We start from the raw sequence: 27,192 nt of genomic DNA on the forward strand, positions 1-27,192 counted from the left end.
CTAAAGCAGCCCCTGAGCTGGTCTGGTGTGGCAGCCTTTGCTACCCAGGGCAGGGTCACACCAGCTGTTTCAGCTGGGCTGGGAGGCTTAAAGCCCATCTGCCCTTTGGAAGCTTGGAACAAAAAGGATCTGTTGTGATGGAGTAGGAATGAACCTTGGTCATGGTTTCATCTGCCTCCTTGGCATCCTCAGGATGGATCACTGTGCGCTACTCTGCCTTTCCAGGTCACCGTCCTTGTTTTTGCTGATGTTTTGATTGTAGCTGGTGGTGCTGAGCTCCTGAGGTGAGGAGGTCATCAGTTCAATGGGTTTGTGCCACTCAAAACTGCAGGTGTTGGGAGGGGCCCTGCTTGGCAGACATTGGGTCACTTTGATGACCATCCAGTTGGAGGCTTGACTTAATGCAGAGCAAGTGATGCAAAAGCTGTTTCCTGCTCTTTGGTAAATTTTGCCAGATGCCAAGTGTTACCAAGGGAGGGCAGTCACTGTTCTAATGAGTTCAGCAGGTTTTGGGCACAGTTATCCATCCTGGGACAGCAGTAGCATCACCTCAAAGTTGTTGTTCCAGTGATGTTAAGGATTTTTAAAATAAAAGGAAAAAAAAGCTCAGTTCCTTCCTTATCTGCAGCCAGGTGGGTATTTTGGTGAGCAGAAGATATTCTAGGACAGGGAGGGAAGAGGCTTATGGCCAAGTTGTGTTGGGAGTACAGTATAGGGTAGATCAGTGCAGTGATGCCTCTAAACTTAACTTGTCTCTTTTCAGTGAAATTAAAAAACCAAGAAGTTGTCTAAGATGTGTTCTGGGATTAAAAAAAATTGAGATAATTTGCTAGAGCGTGGAGTAGGCTTGGAAATATTTTACACTTCAGGTTTTGCTTGTGGTGAGGAGGGAAAAACTGGTGCAGTTGCTTTTTCATTAGAGGTTAGAAATAGGTTTCTCAAGAACCTCTGTTGGCATGTATGGTTTTTAATCTCTTTAGAAAGTGAAGAGGTAATATTTTCAGATAATAAAGCTACTGAAGACACTGCTAATGAAGCTGGTTACTTGGTTTCTGAGAAACACAAAAGGCTGGAACAAATCAGATTGTTCAGTAGCACCTCAGCAGATAAAAATACCCCATGGACGTGTTTCATATGTGGAAAGGAAACATTGGAGTTACTCACTTCTGTTGGTGAGATCTGAATTAACTCTGGGAGAAACACTCAGCCATGCATTATTTGATGTAGCTCCAAGGGCAAGTGGGATTAATGGTATCTCAGCTCTAATTTTAGTGATTTCCAAGTGAGAATGGGCATGTCCAATGGCTCCTAACACCAGTACCACTGTGACTGCTCCACAAGCTTTGTGTGGGATCTGTAACTCTGAAGAGCTCTCTGCTGCTTGGATTTGATTATTTAGTTTAAGGAAGTTTTTGGGGAAGTGAGGGGGTTGACAGCATGGATTAAACTTAGAGAAGTTGAAGAAAGAGGGAAGAATTAGAGTGACGGGAAGACCTGAGATAGAAAAGTTGGTGTAGGAAATGGCATCTTGGGTGTTTTTGGGACTATCACAGTGATGTTGGACATCACTGGAGTCTCACTTCTGATATTACAGGGCTGTGGTAGCATTTGGCAGAGTACCTGGTGCATAATACCTTATTTCTCATGGATCACTGCTGTAGATCATTTAAACTCTGCTGACTTTGTGTGGAATATCAGTTAAAGCTCTTTAGACTGATTTTTTGAGAGACTGTATGCACCTATACAGTCTCAATATATCTTCCTATCTTTTTCTGAAATTGGGGTGGAGTGGATGGTAACTCACTGAAAGGAGCAAAACATCTTAAAACACTGAAGTGCTCCAACTGTTAAGCCAGCCACATGATGATTTGCTGGGTAATGCCCTAATGCTAAGCATAAAGGGCTTGAATGAATACTACGACTTCCACTGATGTTTTTTGGGAGTAAAAAAGTGACCAACACTACCCCCTACAAACACCTCTTCTCAAAGGAGATGGCCGTGAGGTCAAGGAGAGAAATTCTTCTTGGCTGTGCTGCCACTCCTCGTGGGGAATGTGCAAGTCTGGAGCACACTCTGACTGCAGCACTGGCTGTTTTCCTGTCCCTGATCCGTAGCTGGAATTGGCTTCAGCTCCTGTGTGTTTGGTAAGGACCTGCAAGCTGTAGCAAGAAAAGGGAAGAAGCGTTTCTCATGTGCAGAAGAGGGATGGGGCATGTCCCTTATGGTGACACCTCGTTCATTTAATCCCCAAATTTGAAGCACAAGTGATTTATCTGTCGCTATGGCACTTGGCAGTTGGCCTGTGAAACGTGGTCCTGCTGTCAGGATGGGTTCTGGGCCCTTGGCTGGGTGTTTTGGATCCTGTGCTGGGTGGGGTGGGGTGAGCTGTGGGTTTGGAGCTGACGCGTGGGAGCGGAGATGCTGGATTTACTCTACGTGCTGTTCTGCAACTTGTGGCCCGGTGGGGCTGCTGTGAGGAGGAGGATGAGAGACTTCCCACTGCAGCTGCAAGTTTAAGGGGTAAACAGGAGGAAAACCAAAAATGTTAGTACAATTTGTGCTGGATTGGGCTGTCCAGACTGTGAGTGATCAAAAGGAGCAGATGTGATGTGTCTGAGCAGATTTGGAAACCCTGGTCCTGGAAAACAGCCCTTCTTGGGCTTGCACACTCAGCTGGATGCAGGACATTAAGCTTCTGCGTTTGAACCACACTGCAAACCTGAACTGTATTCATTTCTTCCTAATTTTTTAATTCTTTCCCTTTGGGAGAATGGTGCCTGTCTTGAGGAGTGATGGTGATTTGTCTGAGCAGATCAAAGATTAAAGCAGCTCTTTGCCTGCAAGTTCTTTATAAAGTTTTCACTGTTTTATAATTTCCTTTTACATAGGTTTGAAGGTACTTTTTTCCCCCCTCCTGAATGAAGTTTTGTTTGAGTACACTTTTAAGATCCGTGACTAGTGGTGGGTATTAGGCTTGAGAGATTATCCAAAGAGCTGTTGGAGCACTTCATTGTTAGACTCAGAAGTGGGAACTGGGTGAATTAGTTGCTTATAAAAGGATTTAATAGCAGTGTGAGAAAAGGGGGAGCTGTGAGTTTCCTCTCTGTGCTGGCACTCAGCATCCACCCAGTCCTGGAGAACAAGCTCAGAGATCTCATAACCAGGACTTACTGTTTGGTTTTTTTTTTTTTTTTTTTTTTTTTTTTTTTTTTTTTTTTAGTTTAATGCTAATTTAAACACTATGTGGACATTATCTTGTGCAAATAGAATTAGCACAGCTCCGTGTTTGTTTGCTACAGAGATACAAATATTTAGGGAAACTTTGTGTAGCAAATCCACCTTTTTCAGTTGTAAAAGTGTCTGTGTCAGAGGGATCTTGAAAGCTCCCTCTGACACAGACAAAAAAAAGTATGTTTTGGAGGGAAGGAGCTCAATCTTGAGAAGAGCTGATTACAAAAACCATTATTTTCTGAATTGTACTGTAATATATGACTGCACAATGATTTTTCTCTGCATCCTCATGCTTACAGATTTACCTGTTTAAGTTCATCTTATTTCCAAAGCTTATTGTTATGTCCAGGAAAAGGCTGGGAACAGCCTGGCTGTGTTTTCTCAGGAGCTGTGGGAACATTGATTACTCTTTAACCAGCAAGTCTGGAGGAGGATATGCTCATGTTAGGCAATGTGGTTTTAATTTGCAAGCTGTTACTATCTAGTCACTTGGTTAATGAAGCAGTGAATAATTTGTGTACTTAATGTTCCTGGGAGATTGAAATGTCTTTAAAAAGCCAATCTGTCCAGCTGCCTTGTCTTTCTGCAACAGAACTTAGCATAAACACTAACCAGACCTGGTTACGTGACCAGGTCAGTAATACCTGAGGAAATGAAGCAGTGTGTGATCAACATAATGACTTATTTCTTTATCAGTGACCTTGACATGGATGGAAAATACTTTGTGTACAAGTTTTTTAACTGTACTCTCTCCAGCTTTCATATTTTGTGGGGTTTTTGTGATTCTTTTTTTCCCCCCGCTCATATTTATTTACCTTCAGTGCTTAGAGGTCCAGATAAAAGGTGAATGAGAGGAGAAAGGAAATTCCACTCTAGGAGCTGAAGTGAGAGGTAGAAGGCTAAGCATGAATGCATCCTAAAACTCCCTGAAGGTCTCTTCCCACATTATCCAGAGTAAGCTCTTCTTAGTCTAGCGGTATTTTACCAGAGTGATACTGCACTGTGAAGTATATAGAAAGCTGTTCTCTTATCCTCAACAAAATCAGCTGTTCCAGGAAAATGCCCCCTGCTAAACTGTCAGCACTGTCAACTTCTTGTCTCTCCACCATCATCACTGTCCTTCAGAAATCAGCAGTGCAGACCTGGATTTCTTTATACACTTGTTAAAAGACATGTTAATTGCTGGGTTTTAATGAACTGAAAATTAACTTTTTACTATCTTTTGCTATCCTTGGATTGGCAAAAAGTAATTGCAATAAAAGTTCAAATAACTTCTTGTAAAAGTATCCCAGTGTGATCTGGAAGTGATTAGATCATTGCTGGTATTGATATAAGGCTTTCTTCTTGTCATTTGTGTGAAATATAGTATATCTAATCATTGGCCCATAGCTCCTTTTTTTTTTTAATAGCAATGCTTTTCTTTGCATTGGCTTGTATAGGGAGACATGAAATTAAACTAGACTGTACTTGAGTCTTTTTGTGTGCATTAAGAAAATTCAGCAGGTATCGTATGTGCTGGTAGTGGAAATGATGAATGAGCTTAAGAATTACTTTTTTTCCTGACTCGTAAAAGAAAATAAAATATTTTTTCATAAAAAGGCTTTTTGAAGTAAAATACTATTTTTTTTTTTTTTTTTTTTTTTTTTTTTTTTTTTTTTTTTTTTTTTTTTTTTTTTAGTAATACAAATAATCTGCAGCAAGTCATCACACCTTGGTGGAGGGAAATCTGAGCATGCAACTTGTCCGTGGGTTTGAAGTAGTTGAAGTGTTATTTTTTTGAAACTGGTAACAAACCCATTCACTAAAACTGCTCTCCAAGTCTTTGGAGGAATGAGACATCCAAGAAGGTTATCACTGTCCATCTACTCACCCAGAGGGAGGCTGTTCTATCTGATAAAGCTGTAACTGTGTGTGTTCCAGCTCTTTTCCTGCCAGTGCCCCTGAGAGGCGTGGAGTTATTTGCAGTGACTCAGGCATGGCTGCTGGCTGACTCCTTGCAAACAGGAGGCAGTTGTGTTCCTCTTGCTGGAATGCACTGCCCTGTGGAAGGAACACTCACCTAAGAATTTGGTCTGTGCTCTGTCATGTCTTGCATTCTTTCTGAACCCTTTGCTCTTCTGCTTGAATGGGTAGAAGGAAGAAGCTCTCCACAATAATGATGGTTCTTTTTAGTGCTAGGGGAAAAGTCAGCCAAAGAGGGAGCTGGGATTCAAACATGCATCTTCATCTCTCGCAGCTTTTGGGTTCTGCAGTCAGACGTGTCTCTGAAGATATCCTTGTTGAGGAGCTGAGAAGATGCAAGACTTCCCTCCTAAGAAGCTGTCACCCAGGAAGCACTATGTTATTAATTCCTCTGCTCCCAGGGCTTCTTCTATATTTAAGAATTGAGTGAAAACAAAGCCTTGAGAGCAGTGTATCGTTTGAGACTTCACAAAGGCAGAAGCTTTACACATGGGCCTAAGTGGCTGTTTCTTTCCCTTTCCCTACAAAATACTATAAAAAGTGTCAGCATGCAAACTAAGGACCCTGAAAGGAGAGGGAAAAAGAATTCTCTTGACCCCTATTTTGTAGGCTTCTACTGATGGGCAACAAATTACTTGAAGTTTTAATGCATGGTATTTTACATTACTAACTGAGTTATGACAGTTGTCATCTAACTTCAATAAAAGCTTTTTTTTCAACCTAGAGATTCAGCATTTTTATAATGAATGAATGTACTTAGCGTTACTAATAAGAAAATGAATTTTTAAGTTTCTCTCCTGAGAAAAATATCTTCTCTCTGGTAGAGTTCCTTCAGGCTTCACAGCAGTGTAGTGTGCCTGAAGAAAATCTCATCACTTGGCATTCAGATGATGCAGATGGTTAAACTCACTTTTTGTGCAATGACTGTCTTTTGCTTGATATTCTGCATGAAGAATATTTGCAGGACTGGGGAGGGCTTGGTGTGGTGTAACAAGCTGTGGCATGTGCCTCTCAACACAGGGCTGGGGGATGCAGGGTTTGTCCTCCCCTGTGCACCATGGTCCTTGGTGTTTGTTGGGAGGCTCTGAACTGTCTGGGAATGAAATGTGTTCCTCTGCATAGCTCCCACCAGCCTGCCCAGCCTGCTCCTCACAGCACAGCCTGCTTACAAGGTGAATTAATTGCACATCTGGAATTCCCAGGATTCCATTGCATTCCTGCTGCTGGGAACCAGGGGCTAACATTGAGCTTCCTACCACACTGTATGGCCCAAGTTCCAACACCACCACACAGGCTCAGAAAATTAGGAGTTCCTGTGGAGATCTTTTAAATGCATTAATGTTTAATTTTATTGTATGTGCTGGGGCTGGTGTAGGAAAGCACTTTTTCCAGGAAACTCACTTGATGTTGTACTGTCTCAGCAGTATCCCAGGTGGTGTTTGGTCCCACTTCAGAAACTTTGTTGGTACCTTCTCAATCCTTCCTTGACAAACCAGCAAAGTAATATCTCAGTCCAGAAACCTCCCTCATAAAAACAGTAAGGAAAGACTGTTCATGTGCCCATTCTTTTTTTTTTTTTCCACAGTTTTCTCTGTTCCTGGATGGGCAGCCCTTAGCCTGCAGAAGGAATTTTGTTCTATAGGTAGCTTTCTAAACCGAGGTCTGGTGTGGATACATTGAGGTGTTTTGGAGCCTGATGTGAAGCAGATCTGGCTCTGTTCTGATTTGTGAACTAAATCAAGAGCTGCAGATTTTGCAGCTGGACGTATCAAGAAGTCTGGACTTAGCATTACCTTTGAATTGCTTCTTACAGAATTACTTCTGTCCCTTTGTGCTAAGCCATGCTACCTTCTCAAGCACTTGTGGTTTTGTATTAAACCCTTTTCTCAGAAATAGTCACTCATAAAGTAGCACTTTGTCCTTCATGTGTCTCCAGATGGGATCTGTGGGTGAACATGAACTCACACACTTGCGTGTTTAACACGGCGTTGTGATTCCCCAGGCACTGACACTGTGTACAGATTATTCTCCAGAGGCAAAGCTGAAGGCATATGCTGGCTGTTACATGTGAATTGGGAACTGGGGAGCAGTTCCTTCTCTGCTTCAGTAAAAATTTGGAAGAGCTTTGCTTCTGACTTCCCAAAACATATTTGAAACATAACTCAGTGGCAAGCTTTGTTATGGAAATGGCCTGGCTCCAGCAGTGGTTTTGTCAAGTCTGTTTATCCTGATTTCTTCCCCAGCTTAATAGGCTGAGAAAGTAAAATCGTCGTGTGGGTGGGTGGTTGAAAATGGGCTCTATGGATATTGCTGCAATTTGTGTTTCATAAATAATGGTAGCTTGTGCATAAGCCTGTAATTGACTGAAAATGCATTAAAAGTCATCATGAAGGCAGGTCAGCTGCTACTTAAAATCCATTGCTGGAGTCTCTTGAGAAGAGGGGAATAAATACGCAGACTGTGCAGTGTTAAACAGCACGATTCAAATGTGCCAAAATTAGTTTTCTTAAATGTTTACTGAAGAGTGCAAAACCTAAGTACTTGAGAAAAGAAAGCCTGTTGAGTCTGCATCAGGCCAGGTGATAGATAATCACAGCACCAGTATTATTCCCAAATAACAGGGCTGTTAGTTATGGCCTGTGTCTGAAAAAAAATCTGGGGCTGGTGAGTGGGAGTTGGAAAGGCTGAAGGGAGAGTAAAACATCAAAATTCCAAAGAATTCAGCGTTCTGTGCAAGGAACATTTCTGGCCTCTCCGTGGCTGTACAGCCAGCAGTGTGTGAGTCAGTCTGGTGGGTCATGTTACTCCCAGAGCTGCTGAACTCGCTGCTGCTTAGAGCACTCGCATATAGACATAGCACTTAATTTGTTCTTAATTAAGCTCAACAATACGAGCTGTGTGTTTTTGATATCTAATTCAGATAGGAGCAAAGCCAGGTGTCAGAGCTGTTGCAGGCTGTGAGGGTATATGGATCAGGGGTGAGTGAGGAAAGTGCTGCCTTTTGTCAGGGGAAAAGGCTTCAAAAATGTTATTTAATAGAAATTAGTGGCTGATTATCGTAAGTGATGGAGCCATTGGACTGGGTGGAGCAGCAGCACTCCAGTGGGAGCTGGTGTGCTCACCTTCAGGAGTGCTGGGCCTGGGGCAGGGGGCATCTCACCCACACATATGGGCACCATCCAGAATCATTTTCATGCTGCCTTTGGTCAGGATGTGGCTCTGATCATCTGGGTTTGTTGAACTTCTGAAGCATCACACATGCTTTGACTTTAGGTGTGCTGGTTGAAAGAGCAGGGGGAGGACATGGAGCTGCTGGAGGGGTGAGGCTCCTGGGAGGGCATGCAGAAGGAAAACAGGCCCCAGGAAAACCTGCTGACATTCCTGCACTAACAACATTCACTAAATGCTTTTTATTTGATTTTTTTCCCCTCAAACGTCAGTAAAATCTAGTCCTTTAAAGAAATGGTTTCACAATTCTCACCAGATTGTCTGATACTACATTTCTTTAAAGGTACTGCACTACAGTCCAACAAACTTACTTTCTTTTTACAGGAAATCATGTTTTTGCCAATTGGCCAAATACCATACTTAAAGAAGCTGTGAGCTCTGTTTTCTTTAGCTATTTAAACTTCTCAAGTTTGAAAGTAGTTTTTAGTCTCTTTCTTCTCAGTCATTCTTCCATCTCCACATGTCCACCTCTGAAAAGATACAGTTGGAGTTGAACATCAGGAATGCTCCCTCCAACACCTCCTACTGTCAAATAAAAATTTCTGAGGGGAAATTATCAAAATGGGATTTGCTCTTTAAGTTGAGGACTATGAGAATGACTTGAAAGTGGGTAAGACTTGTTCCTTTCTTGTGATCCTTGTGGAGATGTGTTACATGAGAAACATGGGGAATGTCTTACATGAGAAACATTAATGAGAGATGCTTTTCGTGTTGCCAAGGATCAAGGATGGAAAGTGTCCAATCCGATGGAAAGCTTTTTGGTGCATCTTCTCTGGCCTGCTGCTGCCACCAGCACCAGCTCTGATCTTCATGGGGCTGTGGTGGTTGCTTGCTTCAGGTTTTATTGAATTGTAGTTGTATCTCCAACATGAGAAAAACTCTTAGGAAAATGTAATCTTGCTTGGACACCAAGGTCCCACAGTGACTTGGAATGGGTGAGAATTGTCAATTTCCAAGGGTTGTTATTACTGCATGCACTGTTGGTGTTGTCATTGGACTGTCAGTAATGAAAGGAAAGTAATAACTGTGCATTCTTCTGCCAAGAATAAAAGGCAGAAAACAAGTTTTGTCTTTTCTGCATTAATAAATTTTTTCTGATTTTTTTTTCTTTGCTTCTTGGGTAAAACTCCTGTTTTGTGAGAGTAAACTCCCACTTTCCTGTGTTCAGTTGTGGGAGTGACCTGTTTTCACCCATACCTATTGTGTATGGGTTGTGGAGGAGCTTCTGGACCTTTGATACAAGCAAATGAACTTTCCAAGGGTCCCAGCCCACAGTAACACCAATCTGGCTTGTTTTGGTGTTGATACTGGTGGCAGGAGGTGGCTTTGCAGTCCAGATGCTTGAATGAGATGGAGCCCTCCCCAAAATGGCCCATAGCATCCTTGATCATCTGTGATCTGCTGTGCTTACCAAGCACAAGGGCCTTTTAAAAATGAGCTTTTATCGTTTGTGCTGAAAAAGGGCTTGGAAGCTTCCTGTGCAGCTAGGACTTTTGTTGTTGGACATGGGATCTTTCCAGTCCCCCGTGAATAAACACAGCTGGCTGTTTTGGGAAATGGACTTAACATCTTTGCATCAAAGCTGTCCAAATAAGGCATCGTGCTGTACTGAATTAATGGATAAGATTTTTTGACTTTTACACTGACTTAAAAGTGATCAAATGAAAAAATGAATTTTTTGCAAGGCTGCCTTCAGGCCAGAGCAGGGGGAAATAAGCCTCACCCCTTTGGAAACATGACTAAAACAGGCAGCCTTGATGACCTATCAATGTTGGATTATCATGCAATAATTTACTGGGCAGCCTTTGGCTGTCCAGAGCCGCCCACGCGCAGGAGTCAATGATGCCTTTGTTTGGGAGTGCAGGAAGAATGCATGATCTAATGGGGTGGTGGGAGTTTGCCTTCGTTCCAGCATGCTCCAGGCTGTGCTCATTCCCCCAGTGTCCCAAACACATTTCCTTCCTCTGTCCCTGTCTTAGAACGGGCTCCCAGAAAAAACAGTCCATGTTTGTATCTGTCAGGCTTTTTTAAAACCCCAGCACCCATCTGTGGTGGAGCTCCACATGCCAGAATCTTTGGTTTGGTGGGGCATGGTGTAAAAAAAGGCTGTTAAAATCCTTCAGGCCTTTCTTGTTCATGATATATGCACATAAATCTTGAGGCTCTTAAGGTGAAGACAAGAAAATAAATCAAAGATTTGTTATTACTAGTTTGTGTTCCTATAAAGACCACAGCTTGGCATGTGGGATCTGCTGTCTGTGCTTCTGTGTGGAGTTATTTCCCTAGTGGAATTCCTCAGAAAGTCAAAATCCTTTACTTTTCTTTTTCTGATGCTGGATATTCCATTTGCTTGTGCAATACCAGTGCTCTCATCTTGTTCCTCCTCTACAAATTTTCTCAGAAAAGCTAGGATGTAGTTGTAAGGGACATTTACTCGAGAATTACAGAAATTTCTTGGTTTTGGTCATAAGTGTGGCTTTTTCATGTATGTGTGTTGCAAGCGACATAACTCAAGACTTATGCATCTTGCAGGTGTTGGGCTGTTGTTGTTTAATGAAAATATATTATTCCAAAAGAACAAGTGTCTCAGGGTGTTTCTCACTCTCCTCCCCTCCTTATAAACTCTGTCCCGCTCTTGTTGCCCATCTGCATGCTAAAAAATCCTGTGCTATTCCATTAGATGGGATAAGTCACTCCTTAAATATTCCCTCTCGTTTGCTGTCCCTGTGATCCAGGAGGGAAGGCTCTGGCAGGGTTCCTAGCATGAGATGCTGAACAAAATACTGCAGTAGGTGAGAACCTGGAGTGGTCAGTTGGCTGAAAATGCAGCGATTGGTCTTAAAGGAGACCTTGTGAACTTGCTGGCCTCTGTCTGCTGACATCCAGGGTTCTACAAGGAGCACACGACTTGTGTGAGGTTCTGGGATCTGTGTGTCTGCAAGAATCAGAGCCAGTCTGTTCTGCTCACGGCTGGTCCAGCATTTTGCTGGGTGCTGGAAGAGCTGATGGTTCAAGAAGGGCAGAGTTGAGGCAGGAATAAGAGTGAACAGCATGGAGCATGTTTCAGTCTAGCAACTGGGAAAGCTGGCATATCTTCCTGGGAATGATGGGGAAGCAGGTCAGAAGAAAAAAGCAAAATGAAATGTCAGTTGTATGTGATTACTCTCTGCCCTGTCACTGCAAAATGGAAAAGAAATCCAGTTAAGAGTACTAAGTCGGCTCTATTTGTTACTGGGTTTGTTTTCAACTCTCTTAACCTTTACTAAGACATAGGTTGTCAGCAAGTACCTGTGTGAGAAAAGCTGCCTTGAAACAGGAGGCAACCAAAAGAAAAACAGTAAAGTTTAACCATTTCATTACTGCCCAGTGGATTTTGTGGGAAACAAGTCTGCAGAGGTTTGATTCTTTGCCCAATGCACTTCTCAGGTGGATTATTTTTTCCCTCAGCAAAACTCAGTGGCTGTATGCAGGAGAGGTAGCATCGATTCTTCCCATGTGCCAATCCCATGTGCAAGGGATTTGAGTGTCCTCTGGGCTTATCTCACCCAGGCATCTGCTCACAATTCAACACTTGTAGTCATCGTGCCAGCTGGCGGGACAGTTTTCTTGATGTAAATTATCCATCCGTTGTGAGGGGCCTGAATACAAGGAGGTCTTTTGTGTGTAGAACAAATTCCTAACTTCAGGGGAAAGGGAGGAGTTTCTGAAGATCTAAATGGCATTTGCTTATATGGGTTTTAGCATGGCACATTTCCTGGTGGACCTTGGCATACTGAGTTTGGCGATGACCCAGCTGAGGGAGAGCTGTAATTGCTGATGACAGCTGGCCGAGCCCAACAATGTGAGCAGGTTGTTTGGGGCAGTATCCACTGAATCAAACAATGCTGAACATTTTCAGTGCCACTTCTGCTGCCTCTCCAGGCACCCAGGACTTGCTTGCTCCTTTGAGTCTGTAATTGCAGTATTGGCTTGAAGGCTTGTATGTGTGCTTGCTCACGGTAGAGAAAGGCATTAAAGGTTTTCTGCCTCATCTGGAATTGTCAGAGGGGACTTGCTATCGTGTCAGCTTGTCACTTGCTGGTGTACAGCTCCTTGCCTCAGAAAAGATGCAGTTTTAAAATGTGTGGCTCATGATTTTGAGCTCTGGATGCTTTAAACATTCATCAGGTTGCACTCGTGAAGCGCTAAGCTCATGGTCACTGATTCCAGCATCTGGAGTTCCTCCTGCAAAACAGATCTGCCACTTCTTAATACACACAGGGAAATACTACCTGACACTTGACACTATCAGACAGTTCTAAGCCAGACTCAGCTCCAAGTAAGTACTGACTTCTAGGAACAGGAGAACAATATCTTTTTGTCTTCTAAATGTAATGTTTAAAACTGCTTTTCACCTGGTTATTGCTGTCACCATTTCTTAGCATAATAGCTATATATGTTTATTCAGCCCGGCAAGACATGAAAGCAACCTGGGCTGCTTATCTTTGCTAGAAAAAGGCTCTGCAACCTCAAAGAACATGCCAAGCTGTTAAGCACAACATTTATGTTCAGTGTGAACAGTGAGGAAACACATTTCCACACTGTGTCAGCTGGTCTTGGGTAAACTCCATTGTTCCAGCAGTATTTACCCAGCAAGGCACTGCACAGCCGCTCTCTGTGCATTAACTGCATTCCTCTTTAATGCCATTAACTGCACTGCTCAAGGAGTTATGCTGCCAGCTGCCATAAATGTCTTTTTCACGTGGGTTGCTCAGCTGGGAGGGGTTTGAATGCATTTTCTTGGCCTGCTGTTTAAAACTGGAGATGAAAAAGGGAGGGTCCTTGCCATTTAGCAGAAGGGGTTCCCAGGGAAAATGTTTTCATGTTGCCCAGAGCGCAGTTGGCATGTGCTGTGCCTTTAGCTGAGCTGAGGCTTTCACAAGGAGCTGTGGGAGACCTTGTCAGGAAACAGGGATCATAACTCAGTTACAGTGGAGAGCAAAAAAAGTAATTCTTTTCTGGGGCAAGCAGTCTGTGACCCAGCCTTTCATCTAGAGCAGAAAGTTGTGTGTGTGAGTGAAAGCACATGCTCAGCCCCCTCATCATTTGCAGGATTCTTTTGAAGTGTTTCCTCCCCATCTTGATGGAGCCTGAATACAGGGGTTTTGCTTCACACCAGAGGAATGCAGTACTAGTAGAAGAAATCTAACCACCCAAATTCAAAGAGCAGTGTATTCCTGACAATTCAGCTGGCACGGTTTAATGAAGTGACCTTCATTGTTGTCTCTGGCTCCCCTCTTGACTTAGGGAATGGCTGCTCTTGTCTGATGTTTTCTTATTTTCGCTTCTCATTCAAGTTGCTCAAAGAAATCCCACCAGGACTGACTTTTCAGCAGTAGAATTTGCTTTATCTTACTGTGTGAGCTCAAAGAAAACTTTCTCATTAAGCTGATGACACTTTTACTAGTGATAAAACTATGATAGTAGTTGTGTTTTTTAATTGCTCTCCATCTAAGATGTTGATGAAGTTCTGAGATAGGCTGCCAAGTTGCGGGTCAACACACCAGGGCAGTCCTGCAGAAGAAGAAGGAAGTATTTGCTTCCTGACCCCTTTGCCTTTTACCTGGAAAAGATGTGAAGTGTATCCTTGTTTTGTTTACTGTGGACCTGGCAAAGATGTATGTGTGTCTCCAGCCCATTGTTTTGCATCTGTCTTGAGTTCCTGCATGTACACGTTATTCCTACCTCAAGCATATTTTGCCTCCAGTGAGGAGCTCTCTTTGAGAAGAGCCCATGTAGTAAGAGAAACAGGAAAGCTGGGAGGTCTGATTTGTCCACAGGATACCTGCTTCTTACCTTCATTGTGATGCATGGGAAAAACACTCCAAATACACGGAAACAGGGTTCATCTCTTGTACTGGACAGGAAGGAGAGGGAATGCCTAAGCTAAGTTAGTGCTGAGTGTTGATCCCTTGGAAGAAAGCAGTTTGGCATTAATGATGGTGTTTTGTTCTCAGTTGTTTTCTGTGTGTAAGAAAATCACTTTAAATAATCAACCCCAAACCAACAATGAGCTAGTTCTGAGCAAGAGCCATGATTGTGAATGTCTGACTTCCAGTGTTGTGCTTAGGTCATCCATAACTGCACACATGATATAAATAGGAAAGGGTTTTTAGTAAAAAGTATTGAGGGGTTTGTATCTGTATGGTATCCCAGCTGTTCTGCATGTCACACACAGACAATATTATTTGGTGGGTGGTTTAAACACCAGGTTGGTCTTTTTCATTATGGGGTGTCGTGGTTTGGCACTGGCCAAATGCCAGGTATCCATGAAAGTCATTCACATGCTTTCTTCTGTTACAGCTGAGCAGAGGAGAGGGGGGGAAAAAATTAATGAAGGACTCATGAGTTGAGATGAGGACTGGGAGAAAACACTTTAAGGGCAATACAGGTTCAGTTCAAAAGTTATAAAGTAAATTTATTTTTAACAGAGTCAGGAGAATAACGAGAAATAAAATAAGCCTTTAAAACACCTGTTTTCCCCCAGCCCCTCCCACTTGCCCACCGACAGTGCAGGCAGACAGGGCGTGGGGGTTTTGGTCGGTTTGTCACCCAAGATTTCCTTCTGCTCACTCAGGGAGAGGAGTCTTTTCTCTGCTGTGCCGTGGGGTTCCTCCATGGTCCACGCTCCCAGCAGCATGTCCATCTCCAGAGCCGTCAGAGATTGACTCGGTGTTGGATATGGTGGAAGATTCTAGCAGCTTCTCACAGGAGCTACCCCTGTGGGCCCCGCTGCTACCAAAAACCATGCTGTGCCAAACCAACACGTTGGGGAACGTAATTTTTGTGTTGTGTATCTTGATTTTTACTTCATTTTTTCAGGTACGTTGGTTTCTGGACTCTGCTGTGCTTCTCCTGCTACTTTGGTCTCTCCCTCGTGCCAGACAGGCTTTGGGTGTGACGTGCCTAATGCAGGCTGGCCCCTGGCCTAATCACTGGGGGGCCTGCAGGGCAGAACCACAGTTCGTGACCTAATTCATGGCTGTCGAGTTGTGCACGTGTCCTTTGAGAACACTCTGTTCTTGGTGCGTGGTGCCGTCTGGTCTGCTCTCACTTGTGAAGGAGGTGAACGCTTGAGCCACTGCCAAGCCTCACGTTAAAATTTAACGTGGTACAGTTCATTCATTTTACAAATTGAGGTTAAATCCGTGTGACTTCTACAGGTTGAAAAATCCTGTTTCTCAATCAGCTGAAACTCTTGTAGTAGCTTTTTTTTTTGATCAATGAAAGAACCGGTGATGGCTGCAAGTTCTGCTTAGAGCACTGTTTTTCTTGGAAGTGGTGGGAGCATAAAAGAGCGTAGCAGGGACTAAACACCCGGAGTTTTATTCCAAACAAACTCAACGTTGTTTTAGCAAACTCCCTACATGCTCCAGGGTGTCCTGATCGTACACAATCTGCTTGCTGAAGTGGAGCAACAACAGCTGGTATACAGCTGTATGCCTCCTCCTGGGAACCTTTGGCCAGCGTGGATAGCAGACAAAGGTGGCTGAAGAGTGTTGTGGTCCTTTTCTCCTAATGGGTTCTCTCAGGGGTGTGACTCCCCTGGGCAGTTGGGTTATGTGCATGGGAGTAGATGCTCAAGTCACTGGAGAAGAGTCACAAGGGAAGATGATGTGCTGACTGCCACAGACTGCTTAGGAGGGGAACAGAGGTGGATTTTCTTTCAGCCTTCTAGGAGATGGAGAACATGGGTAGCTTGTAAATCATTGCACTCTGATCTGAAAAATGCCTTGGTGACTTTAGTTGTATGGTGCTGGAAACCTAAACCTCATTTTGTTTTTCCTACGGAATGAGTAGAAGAGGGCTGTAGTCGGTAGGTTCGGTGCTGGAGGAAAAGCTTTGTGAGCTGTAAAAAGAAATTGAGATATTGTCTATTTAGGAAGGAAGCAGAGGTACAAACCAGGCTCTACAGTGGGACTTGTTCCTCTCTGATTAATACTGTTTCTCCCATGCATATATTTGGGAAAAATATCATCAAATGTCATGATGAACTTGGGCCTGACCTTGAATACACACAAACTATTCATGTGTCTGGATGTAGTCTGTCATCTGTTAGGGATGTATGTGGAAGAGAACTGCAGCTTCTGAAATGTGTTTTGTTGCACAGAAGCTTGTAGGTCTCTTTACTTATCTATTTCAGCCTGCCCTCAACTTCTGCTTTCAGTTCTTTCATTGTGTCTTTTCTTGGAGATACAGTACTGGACTGGAAGAGATACTTCTGGTGTTGCTGGACATGCTCATCCTTCTGGATAATGCTGGGAGATGTTTCTCCAGAGAGAGAAATGCAGTGCAGCTCTTCCCAGTCTTTCTCAGTTTCGAGTCTCTCTCACGTGCCTCCTCTCCCCCGCAGGAAAAGCCTTTGACATCACGTACGTGCGCCTGAAGTTCCACACCAGCCGGCCCGAGAGCTTCGCCATCTACAAGCGCACGCGGGAGGACGGCCCGTGGGTGCCCTACCAGTACTACAGCGGCTCCTGCGAGAGCACCTACCGCAAGGTCAACCGCGGCTTCATCCGCACCGGCGAGGACGAGCAGCAGGCGCTCTGCACCGACGAGTTCAGCGACATCTCCCCTCTCACTGGGGGCAATGTGGCCTTCTCAACGCTGGAAGGGCGGCCCAGCGCCTACAACTTCGACAACAGCCCCGTGCTGCAGGTATGTGAGCAGGACTGTGGTGAGTCCGTCAGGTTGAGTCTCCCTGTTGAGTCACTGTGGATTGTGGCTGTGTGCTGGCTGGGCTGCACTGCAGCCCTTACTCATAGCAAAAGGCCCTTGCACAGCTCAGTTGGGATGGACAATCCACAGAGATGCTTTTGAAGGAGGAGCTGAGCTCTTGAGTCTATTGATAGTAAGTTTATAGTACAGAAAAGCAAAGCCGGTGGCATTAAGGGTGATTTGTCTGCAGATGTCATGGGAGTCTTCAGAGGATGAATGTAAATCTCTGCCATCTTAGAAAGCACCTGTGGATAATCTGCTGTTGTTTCAGACAGAAGGACAGAGGACAGTAAAGTCTTAGTCCAGTTAATATTTCAGGCATCTGCATGTATATTTCAAGCAGAAAAAAGCAAGAAATGTAAAATTCTTCTAAATATGTAAAGCGTTACAGGAATCCGTACACTGTTCTCTTACATGTGTGTTGAAGCAGAGAAGTTTGATTTTATCCTTGGTGTTTTTCTCTTACAAGTGCCTTGTCAACGGGTTTTGGCAAGGGTTTTTTGTTGTTGAACATTTTTGAATGTTTTTTTTTGCATTCATAGGAGTGGTTGGGCAGTGGTCAGGAGCATACTAGGAGCACCAGTTTATCTGATTTACTTGCCACTTTTTGTGTTCTGCTTGATGGCTTCTCCAGTTTATATTGCAACAGGGAGCTAAAGCTGTGGGGTTTGCCTCACTGGGGCTCGTTGTCTTCCTTTCAGAGCTGTATTTACCATCACTTCCCTTTGCTCTTAGACTAGCAGGAGCAGACTGAGACGAGCACCCAGCAGGGTCAGGGCTTGCTTGTCTCTGATTCCCAGGCAGGAGAGCAGAATCTGGTGGGCTTGCTTCTGCAAACTAAAGTGAAATGAAAAAATAAGATTAATGAGAAAGGACAAAGAACTTTAGAAGTAGAAAAGAACCAGTTTGGCCACCTCATTGGTGTAGCTAACCCTTGCAGAAAACCATGCCTTATCATTATGGTGAACAAGGAGATCCCAAGTTAGCAATGTGTATAATTTTCTGATAAACTTCTCTGTGTGAGGAATAGAGATCTGACCACCAGTTTCCTAAAATATGTACCAACCCCTGGTGTTGCTTTTCAGAACTGAAGTAAATGTGTATATTGTGATTGGTATTTCCATGTATTTCCGTCAGTGTTTGTAATTCAGTAAATAAACACTGTGTTACTGGCTGAGTAGTGACACAGGTGCTGCACAGTTGTACATACAGGAATGTTTCTTTGTGTGGTTTTTGTGGTGTTTGAAGGAAAATAGCTTTGTAAAGGATGTAATAAAACCAAGGAGGGGCCAATGTAGTGGCTGGCAGAAGGCGATACGGAGTTTGGCCACAGGCTATGTGTGCAGGCTGCTGCTGCAGGAGGGCAGGGCAGTGTGTTACAGACACTGTGTAAATATTATAGAATCTCCTGTGTTGCAAGTCAGATCTGCCTGTCTTCCTCAGCCTCCTCCAGCCTCACTCATTTGTCTGTCTGTATCTTCTAGTCTGGTGCAACATGTCTGCAGACAGATGTACCCTAAAGCTTTTCCCATTGGTGCTGCAGGAAAACTACAGCCAGACAAATAGGTACAATTAGCAAGCTGGCATAATTGCCTGCCCTGCACCTTTTGCTGGAGAGGTTACTCAGTGCTTCCCAGTTGACAGCAGTCAGGAGGCAAAGAGACATCGGAAAGAGTCTCCAGAGAGGAGAAAAGATCAGGAAAACCCATTTCAGCCAAGAGGATGTGGTGTAAGGCTTCTGGGGCAGGAGTGTGTGAGCTCCCGGGGTGCAAAGGGGAAAACAATGAGGAGGGAACCAGCTGCTGCTGAATGACTTCATTAATAGAACTGCTAATGACTGGTACTGTCTCAAGGGAGAGGGTGTTTCATCTGATGGAATTTTTGTCTGATCTAGGAATGGGTGACGGCTACAGATATTAGAGTGACCCTCAATCGTCTGAACACGTTTGGAGATGAAGTTTTCAATGACCCTAAAGTTCTCAAGTCTTACTACTATGCAATTTCTGATTTTGCTGTGGGTGGTAGGTGAGTAGACAATAAAACTCTGTGCTTACTAAAGTTTTTGGTTAGTTTTACTAGAGTGCTTTAAAGATACTGAATGTATTCACATGATACCAATAGGCTCTGGTCTTTACTGACTGTCCTAAATCAAGAATGCATTAGAATGAATTTTACATAATTTGCAAATATTGTGTATAAGCTTTTGTGACTATAACTTCAGGGCTGGCAGAGGTCAATTTTTTTTCCTTGATTGGATGAAATAGTAAGTTATTTGAGAGGGTAAATTGTAAAAAGAGTAACTAAAATGAAAAACAAAAGACAAAAATATTTTCTGCTCTGTGATTTGCGTGGTTTTTAATGTGTTTTTAAATTGTTCCCTACCCGTATCTGTACTCTAGAATAACACTAAGTGGAAAATCTCAGTGTCTCTACTTCACACATATTGAAGGAGGTATCTCCTTTTGGAGGTCTGGAACACAGTACAACATGGTTGTGGCTGTCCATTCCTTTTGCCAAAGTCTATGCAGAATGTTTAAACCTTAAGTAGTTGATGATAAAGTGTTTTAATAAACAAGGATGAGACCACTGCAGGGTTTTGGACTGTTTGTATGTGGTGGTCCTGAGACTGGGATTTGGCCACATGGGAATTTGTATTGGCTACACCACCAGTCTGGAGGTCCCTGGGCTTCTCTGTTAGTCACCTTTGTGCTATTTAATTTCCTACTGATACCACAATAGCCCACACCCAGTGAACATATTGTTCTGGGCTCTCACAGGAGAGAAGTTGTGGAAAAATTACTAACATTAAGCCAGCTAAACCTTTGCTTCTCCTACTCAGGCTATTCTGAAGACTGCAAAGGAGTTAGTTTCTTCCATTTCTAAATGCCTACCTAGAGCAGGCTGCACCTCTTCTGTTTCATAGAATGGTTTGGTTTCAGAGATCATCCAGCCCTCATTGTGGGCAGGGACACCTTCCACTATCCCAGGTTTCTCCAAATCCTGTCCAGCCTGGCCTTGGACACTTCTGGGGATGGGGCAGCCACCACTCCTCTGGGTACCCTGTGCCAGTGTCCCACCACCGTCATTGCAGAACATTGATTCCTTATGTCCAATCTAATCCAACCATGTTTAAAATTAAAATTTGAAAGATGTTTACTATTACTGCCCCTTGTCCCATCACTACAGGCCCTGATAAAAAGTTTCTCTCTATCTTGTAAACCCTTTTTAGATATTAGAAGGCCTCCATAAGATATCCATGAAGCCTCCTCTTCTCCAGACTGAACAATAGCAGTTTTGTTCTCAATTTTGTTGTAATCATCTACCTTCAATTTCTCTCATCTCAGATTTTGAGATCTGGGCGCTATTTTTTGGTGTTGCTTAGTGAGTGACCTGGAGCCCTGGAGTTTTAATACCTGTTCCTTACCTCTCCTGAACCAGGTGCAAATGCAACGGGCACGCGAGTGAGTGTGTGAAGAATGAGCTTGGGAAGCTGGTGTGCAACTGCAAGCACAACACCTTTGGTGTGGACTGTGAAAAGTGCCTTCCCTTCTTCAATGACCGCCCGTGGAGGAGAGCGACCGCGGAGAGCGCCAACGAGTGCCTGCGTACGTGCGGCTGCACGCGGGGACAGCCTGCCTGGGACAGGGTCCCCTGCCTCTGCTGCCAGCCACAGGCTGGCCCTGCCTCGTTTAACTTGCCTCAGTTACAGTTAGCCAGCATTTAGCACAGTCCATGGGGCTGGTGGTCATTCTGCTCCTGTGCTGTGGGAGCTTTCTGGTGGATCCCTAAGAATGGGCATCTCCCTTCTGGAGAGGAATGGGAACCACCTTTAGGAAGGAGGTGCAAAAATGTACAGGCTTGTACTTTATGAGACCCCTGGGAAGAGAAATCTGTTTATTAGGCTGGAGTATAATTGCCCTTTCAAAAGCTCCTCATTTAGCATCAGCTGATTTTTGTGTTTGGGTTATTGGTTTTTACAGTTGCTTGTTGATTATTTAGTCTGATTTCTGGATGGCAGATGCACGTCTCTGTCACAGAACACCAGTTTGCTTGCTGTTTTGTCCCAGACCACAGCTCCTGGTAGTTTACTTTATGGGGAAGCTTTTTCAGACAGAAAAGTTTTCTTCCTGTCTGACCTCTGTGTGTCTAGATAGGTCCCAGCTGTCTGTGGCTTCCCTCAATGGGCTGGTGAAATTGGGATGTCCAGCTGTCTAGGGATCTGCAGTCCAGGGGAGAAGCTCTCATTAGAGCATGGAGTAGCCTCACGTTACCTTTTCATGCTTGTTTGGAAGACATAGATTGGTGGTGCTTTTGAGAGGACATTTTGCTTCAGGTGGCAACCTGATGTCAAAAGAAGTGGGGTGGAAAATGCTGTTTTTCTTTTGGGCATTGGTGAGAATAGTCTCGAGTATGTTTAACTCCTCTGCAGCTGAACTGTGCGGGGTGGGTTTTGTGCCGTGGGGACGGGCTGGTCACTGGTGGTGCCCTGTCTCCGCAGCGTGCGACTGCAGCGGGCGGTCCCAGGAGTGCTACTTCGACCCCGAGCTGTACCGCGCCACGGGCCACGGCGGCCACTGCACGGGCTGTGCCGGCAACACGGACGGGCCGCGCTGCGAGCGCTGCCGCGACAGCTTCTACCGCCTGGCCAGCGACCAGGCCTGCCTGCCCTGCAGCTGCAACCCCGTCGGTGAGTGTCCTGGTTTGGAAAGACTGGCGTCTGTCAGGGAAAACTGGAGCTTCCCTTGGAGTAGAGAACGTAAAACTCCTTCCCTCCAAATTACTACAATTTTGCAATTAGGAGCTTTCAGGCAAAAATATGGGAATAGGAAGAACAGTTCTTTACTAGGAATATTAAAAATACAAATGCAGTAGTACAAAAAAACATACAAGCAAACAAACAAAAGTCCTAGAAAACCCTGGCAGAGTCAGAGACACGACCTGACACCCTGTTGTCAGGGTTGGAAGCAGTCCAAGTCCTCTTGGAGTAACAGATGTTGGTCTGTGGAGTAGAGATGATCCTGTAGAAAAAAATGGTGCAGTGCTGGTGAGATGGGTCTGGTCTTCCTCCGAGAACCCGGTGGAAAACAGATTGCTTGATGTTCTTACATCTCAATTTTTATCTTGGTAGAAATGGTTGGTTTCCCCCTCACTGGGTGGAGCATCTCACAATGGGGTGATGTAATGTGTCATGTCACTGGTGAGCCTTATTGGCCCATTAACAGATGATATCCTCCCCCGCCCCCGAGGGTGGACAGTTGTGGAAGACATAAGAAACACTGCCCCACCTGGTTTTAACAGCTGGCCTATTGTCAGAAAGGCATCCGCCCCCCTCCCCCCTAGAGTTACAAGAGATAAAGAGAAAAAAAACCCATCTCCCTAGCCGGGGTCAACAGATGAAATAGAATACACGTTTTTTTTTTGGTTACGTTACCCAAGACAGTGAGCACTGCTGCAAACATGGCTGCTTGCAAACTTCCATGCACAAAGCCCACCTCTTCTTTTGGTTGTGCAGCTCATTGCAAACTCCGGGGTAAAAAGAGGGAGAGGTTGTTTGGATTTCCCCCCACCCCCCGTACACGTAGGAAATGTTTATTGAGTTCTATTTTGGTTTAAGTTATCCTTGGATCTAAATGGGGTTAGGGTGGCAGGGGCAGATAGGTCACCTCTGCAGCACTTACTTCTTCAAATGTATTCTGAAATAGATTTTTTTTTTCCACTGTGTATGGGTTACCCTGGATGCTCCCAGTACTAAAGAGCTCATTTAAATTCTTAATAACCAAGATGATGTGAGTGGGTATTTCTGGAAGTTGTTCATGCTGAGAAATTGTAGTGAACTTTAGCTGCTGCATCAGTTTCTCCTACTGAGTATCCAAGCACTATAAATACAAACCAGTGAAACATTAAACACAAAAAGGGGTGGAGTGAGATAAAACAAAGTAAACTCAAAATATGTAGTTAAATTCCTTAAAAAAAAACGGGGACAGGGGTCATTCTAGCAGGAGAAGAGATCTTTTGTTGTGAAGGGAACTACTTGACCTGTAAGGAGTGATCCCATAGCTGCACCAGCCCACAGCAAGTAAGGTAGAAGGAGGGAAAAGGGTAACACATAGTAAGATATGATGTGAGGTTTCAGAAGAGTAGCTGGCATAAGTCATTGCTTGCAGCATGCCCTAAAAGCAGCCAGGGAGAGGTCTGCCAGGGTGCATCTCCTGTCTAATTTTGTCAAAGAGTCATTCAGTTGTGAAATTTTTGACCAATAAAGGCCCTTTTTTCTTCTGCTTTCCTGGGTCCTTATGTTAGACCTTATTTTAAGAAGGGTTGAGGGTTGGTGTTAGCTGTGACAGTCGAAAAGATTCAGGGAGGTAACTTCTCAGATCTTTAAGGACAGCTTTCAGAGGCCATTTTAACTTAGCCATTAGCTTGTATGCCATGATGCACTGACACCCAGGGTGTATTTAAATCGCTTGGATATGTTTGGATAGGTATTTTTTGTCAAGTACTCTTCTTTCCTAAATAATCCTAAATGGGACTGCAAAGGGGATTTGAACTTCAGCTGTATATGGTAAAAGTTTTGTGAGTTCTTCTGTCCCGTCCAGCCTAATCATCTTATAACTCTTCACTTTGCTATAATCTTCTGGTGTGGATTGAAGTGGAAACAAGCAACTATTTCTGTATATTAAAATATTTTTCTCCTGGTAGTTAACTCTTACAGTGCTGACAGCTCCGAGGCTGGCAGCTACATGGATGCTTGGGAGAAAGCATTTTGTCCACTGTGGATTAAAGAAATCTGCTCCTGCTTTTTGTGTGAGACCACTTGAATGGAGCAGTGCTGAGGGAAGGCATCCTTCCAAAAACGAGGGGTTTGCTCAAGAGTTTACTAGGATTCATAGTGGCACATGCAGCCTTGCTCCAAAGAGACAGTTTAGTCCTTAAATGCAATTTAGGAATCAAGGAGGGAAATTGAGTGTGAAAGGGAGAGGTCAGGGAAAGGGGAGGTGCTGATTAGAGGGAACACAAGGGATTCAGGGAATAAAACCTTGGAAATCACATATTGCAGAGTAAATGTGATGTGGAATTGGAGGCATACAAATGTAGCACTGAGGATGAAGCAGGAGAAGGCAATTTCAAGTTAAAATTATATTTTATATATAAAAAGGTAGGTTGGTAGGAATAAAAGGCTGAATATAGTTTGGGAAGACTAGATATCAATTCATCTGTCTAGATCTGCCAGGGGAAAAATCCCTGTGAACTAGAGACAGTCTTTAGGTAAGCTGTCACTCATCAGCTCAAGGCTGTGCTTCCCGCTTTCTTCTTCCTTATTTCTTGGCTGTTTTGTGAAGTGTGACTAGCTGATGGAGCCATGTGTGTGTGCTGAGGTGCGTGTCCCTGCTGTCCCCACAGGCTCCCTGAGCACACAGTGTGACAGCTACGGCCAGTGCAGCTGCAAACCCGGTGTGATGGGGGACAAGTGTGACCGGTGCCAGCCAGGCTTCCACTCCCTCTCCGAAGCTGGGTGCAGGTAAGGAGGATTGAAGCTCTCTAAAAGGAAAACCAGGCTTTTTTTAAAGCTTTCTCTATGTGACTGTTACTGAATTAACCTCTGTCCTGACTCTCCCAGGCCCTGTTCTTGCAATGCTGCTGGCAGCACAGGGGAATGCAATGTGGAGACAGGGCGGTGTGCGTGCAAGGACAGCGTGGAAGGATTCCACTGTGAGAGGTGAGTTCTTCTTCCCGTGGCTTTGTTTCAAGAATGAAAAACATTTGAGCAAGGACCTGGGGTTAAGCATCGGGGAAATTAATTCTCTTTCCTTTGCATCTTCAGATGCAAACCTGGATTTTTCCATCTGGATCCCTCCAATCCAAGAGGCTGTACCCCTTGCTTCTGTTTTGGACACTCTTCAGTCTGCACCAATGCTGTGGGCTACAGCATCTATAGCATCACCTCCAGCTTCGAGTTTGGTAAAATTGAGCTTTCCTTTGTATCTCAGGTTGGGCTGTAGACTCCAGTCAGAAGTGATCAAAAGTATACAACTCCTTCCTTTCTGTGCAAGACCACAAACCTTGGGCAGGCAGGTCTAGGATCCCTCTTTTGGAAGTGCTGAAGCTACCTGGAGCTTCCATGTCTGCAGCTTGTTTGTTCACATGGAAAGGAATGAATTCATAGCTCTGGCCTTGGGCTCACAGTTATTGTACACCATGCAGCTGCAAGTGGGAATTGCAAATAGAAGCCTTTTTTAGCCTGAGAGATGTGCTGATGAAGCAGAGTTTCCTCAGTTCTAGAACCAAATCAGGACTTTCTGATTGAGAGGATCAAAATCACTTTAGATTCGGGGTTTACACGGCTCTGAATACAACACAGTTGTGTTTCCAATGAGTCTGTAAGCCCAGGAAAAATCTGGTTTTTTTCATGCAGTCAGTTTCATGTGTATGCATGTTTTCATGCTGTGTAGTCTGAATAGAACTTCTTTTTAATTAAAATTCCACTGGAGAGCAGTTCATACAAAGGCTGCAACTCTCAACAAGTTGTAGGGGACTGCAGGTTTTTCTACCTCTGCTTAAGCTCTCTAGAAAAGAAGGTTTTGGACAAGTAGTGATCAGAGGGTTCAAAGTTCAGAGGTTTCAAGTCAGCACTTGAGTTAGCTAGAGCTTATATTGGGAAGATGGTGTTTACTATCTAAATTCTTTTGCACAGCTGCCTTCTGCAGCCTGTCAGTGCCCATGCACATTAGATTAACTGAGACATGAACAACATGACAAGAGAAGTGTGTGCAAATCCCCATCTTCCAAGGGTGCTCATTCTTGCCCATCTGGCTCTCCAGGAGAGGATGAGTGGCGTGCTGAGCAGCGTGATGGCTCGGAGGTCTTGCTCCGGTGGAGTGCCAACACCCAGGATATCTCCGTTATCTCGGACACCTACTTCCCCATCTACTTCATTGCACCACGTAGGTCACTCTAAAAGCATGGCTTTCTGTGCTGCTTGCTCCCTTTGTGTTCTGTTCCCTAACTGTAAGGATTTCTTCCCCTTTCAGGCAAGTTCTTGGGCAACCAGGTTTTGAGTTACGGGCAAAACCTGACCTTCTCCTTCCGTGTGGACAGGCGGGACACGCGCCTCTCTGCAGAGGACCTGGTGCTGGAAGGGGCTGGCCTGAGAGTGTCGGTGCCTCTCATTGCCCAGGGCAACTCCTACCCCAGTGAGAATGTGCAGACCTACACCTTCAGGTACAGTGGGAGCAGCTGTCACCTGGCCTGGGCTGCCTTTGGCCTCTGAGCTCTTGAGGAAACAGAGATCATTGGATTTAAACTTAAGTGGGTGATGTTGCAATAGCACAGCGCTGTTGCAAAGGGAGCTTTTGAGAGGGTGCAGCTGTTAGCAGCTGAAGGCTGTGCTGATGATGCCTGGCTCTTCTCCCCAGGCTCCATGAGGCTGCAGATTACCCGTGGAGGCCTGCTCTTACAACATTTGAATTCCAAAAGCTTCTCCACAACTTGACTTCCATCAAGATCCGTGGGACATACAGTGAGAGAAGTAAGTCTCTGAGCAGAACATCGCAGAAAAGGGGGCAGACTCATTTGTTTAGTGCTTGGGTTGCTTCATTGTAGGGCCCAGCCATAAACAGCTGTGGCAGCTTATATGGCAAAGCTTGTGCCAGCAGCTTTTCACCTGGCTTTCCTGTGTAGCATCTTCTACCAAACCTCATGAAGAGGATGTGGGAAAGAAAACTGTTGTCTTTGACGGTCTGAAAGCTGAACACTTATCAACTGCTGTTTCTTTGCTCTAGGCATGGGAATTTTGCTTTGTTTTATAGCAACTATCCTCCAATTGGTAAAAATACATAGTACACAGTACTGAAGGACATGGTAGGATTTAGGATGTTTCACTACACTGGAAATGGTTACATCCCTCCTCTTTCTGGATCTTGCCTTGACATGGCAAATGGAAAGGACAAGGTCTAAAGTGCTGCCTGTGCAGAACCTGAGTGAAAGTTCTTTATAACAAAGATCTATAAAAATGG

The 27,192-nt window shown here is 44.4% G+C and overlaps 1 protein-coding gene across 1 annotated transcript in view; it reads left to right on the forward strand.

The window, feature by feature from the left end:
• The window catches only part of LAMC1 (laminin subunit gamma 1), a 65,468-nt gene that overhangs the window by 23,544 nt on the left and 14,732 nt on the right, over nucleotides 1-27,192 (forward strand). Inside the window, exons 2-11 of the mRNA XM_063407742.1 lie at nucleotides 16,815-17,119; nucleotides 19,074-19,204; nucleotides 20,618-20,784; nucleotides 21,678-21,866; nucleotides 24,581-24,698; nucleotides 24,798-24,896; nucleotides 25,002-25,138; nucleotides 25,999-26,121; nucleotides 26,209-26,398; nucleotides 26,593-26,705. Of these exons, the coding sequence (XP_063263812.1) occupies nucleotides 16,815-17,119; nucleotides 19,074-19,204; nucleotides 20,618-20,784; nucleotides 21,678-21,866; nucleotides 24,581-24,698; nucleotides 24,798-24,896; nucleotides 25,002-25,138; nucleotides 25,999-26,121; nucleotides 26,209-26,398; nucleotides 26,593-26,705 (1,572 nt within the window). The remainder of the gene's footprint in view (nucleotides 1-16,814; nucleotides 17,120-19,073; nucleotides 19,205-20,617; nucleotides 20,785-21,677; nucleotides 21,867-24,580; nucleotides 24,699-24,797; nucleotides 24,897-25,001; nucleotides 25,139-25,998; nucleotides 26,122-26,208; nucleotides 26,399-26,592; nucleotides 26,706-27,192) is intronic.

The sequence above is a fragment of the Prinia subflava genome, chromosome 10 (genome assembly GCF_021018805.1).
Source record: "Prinia subflava isolate CZ2003 ecotype Zambia chromosome 10, Cam_Psub_1.2, whole genome shotgun sequence".
Taxonomy (NCBI): domain Eukaryota; kingdom Metazoa; phylum Chordata; class Aves; order Passeriformes; family Cisticolidae; genus Prinia; species Prinia subflava.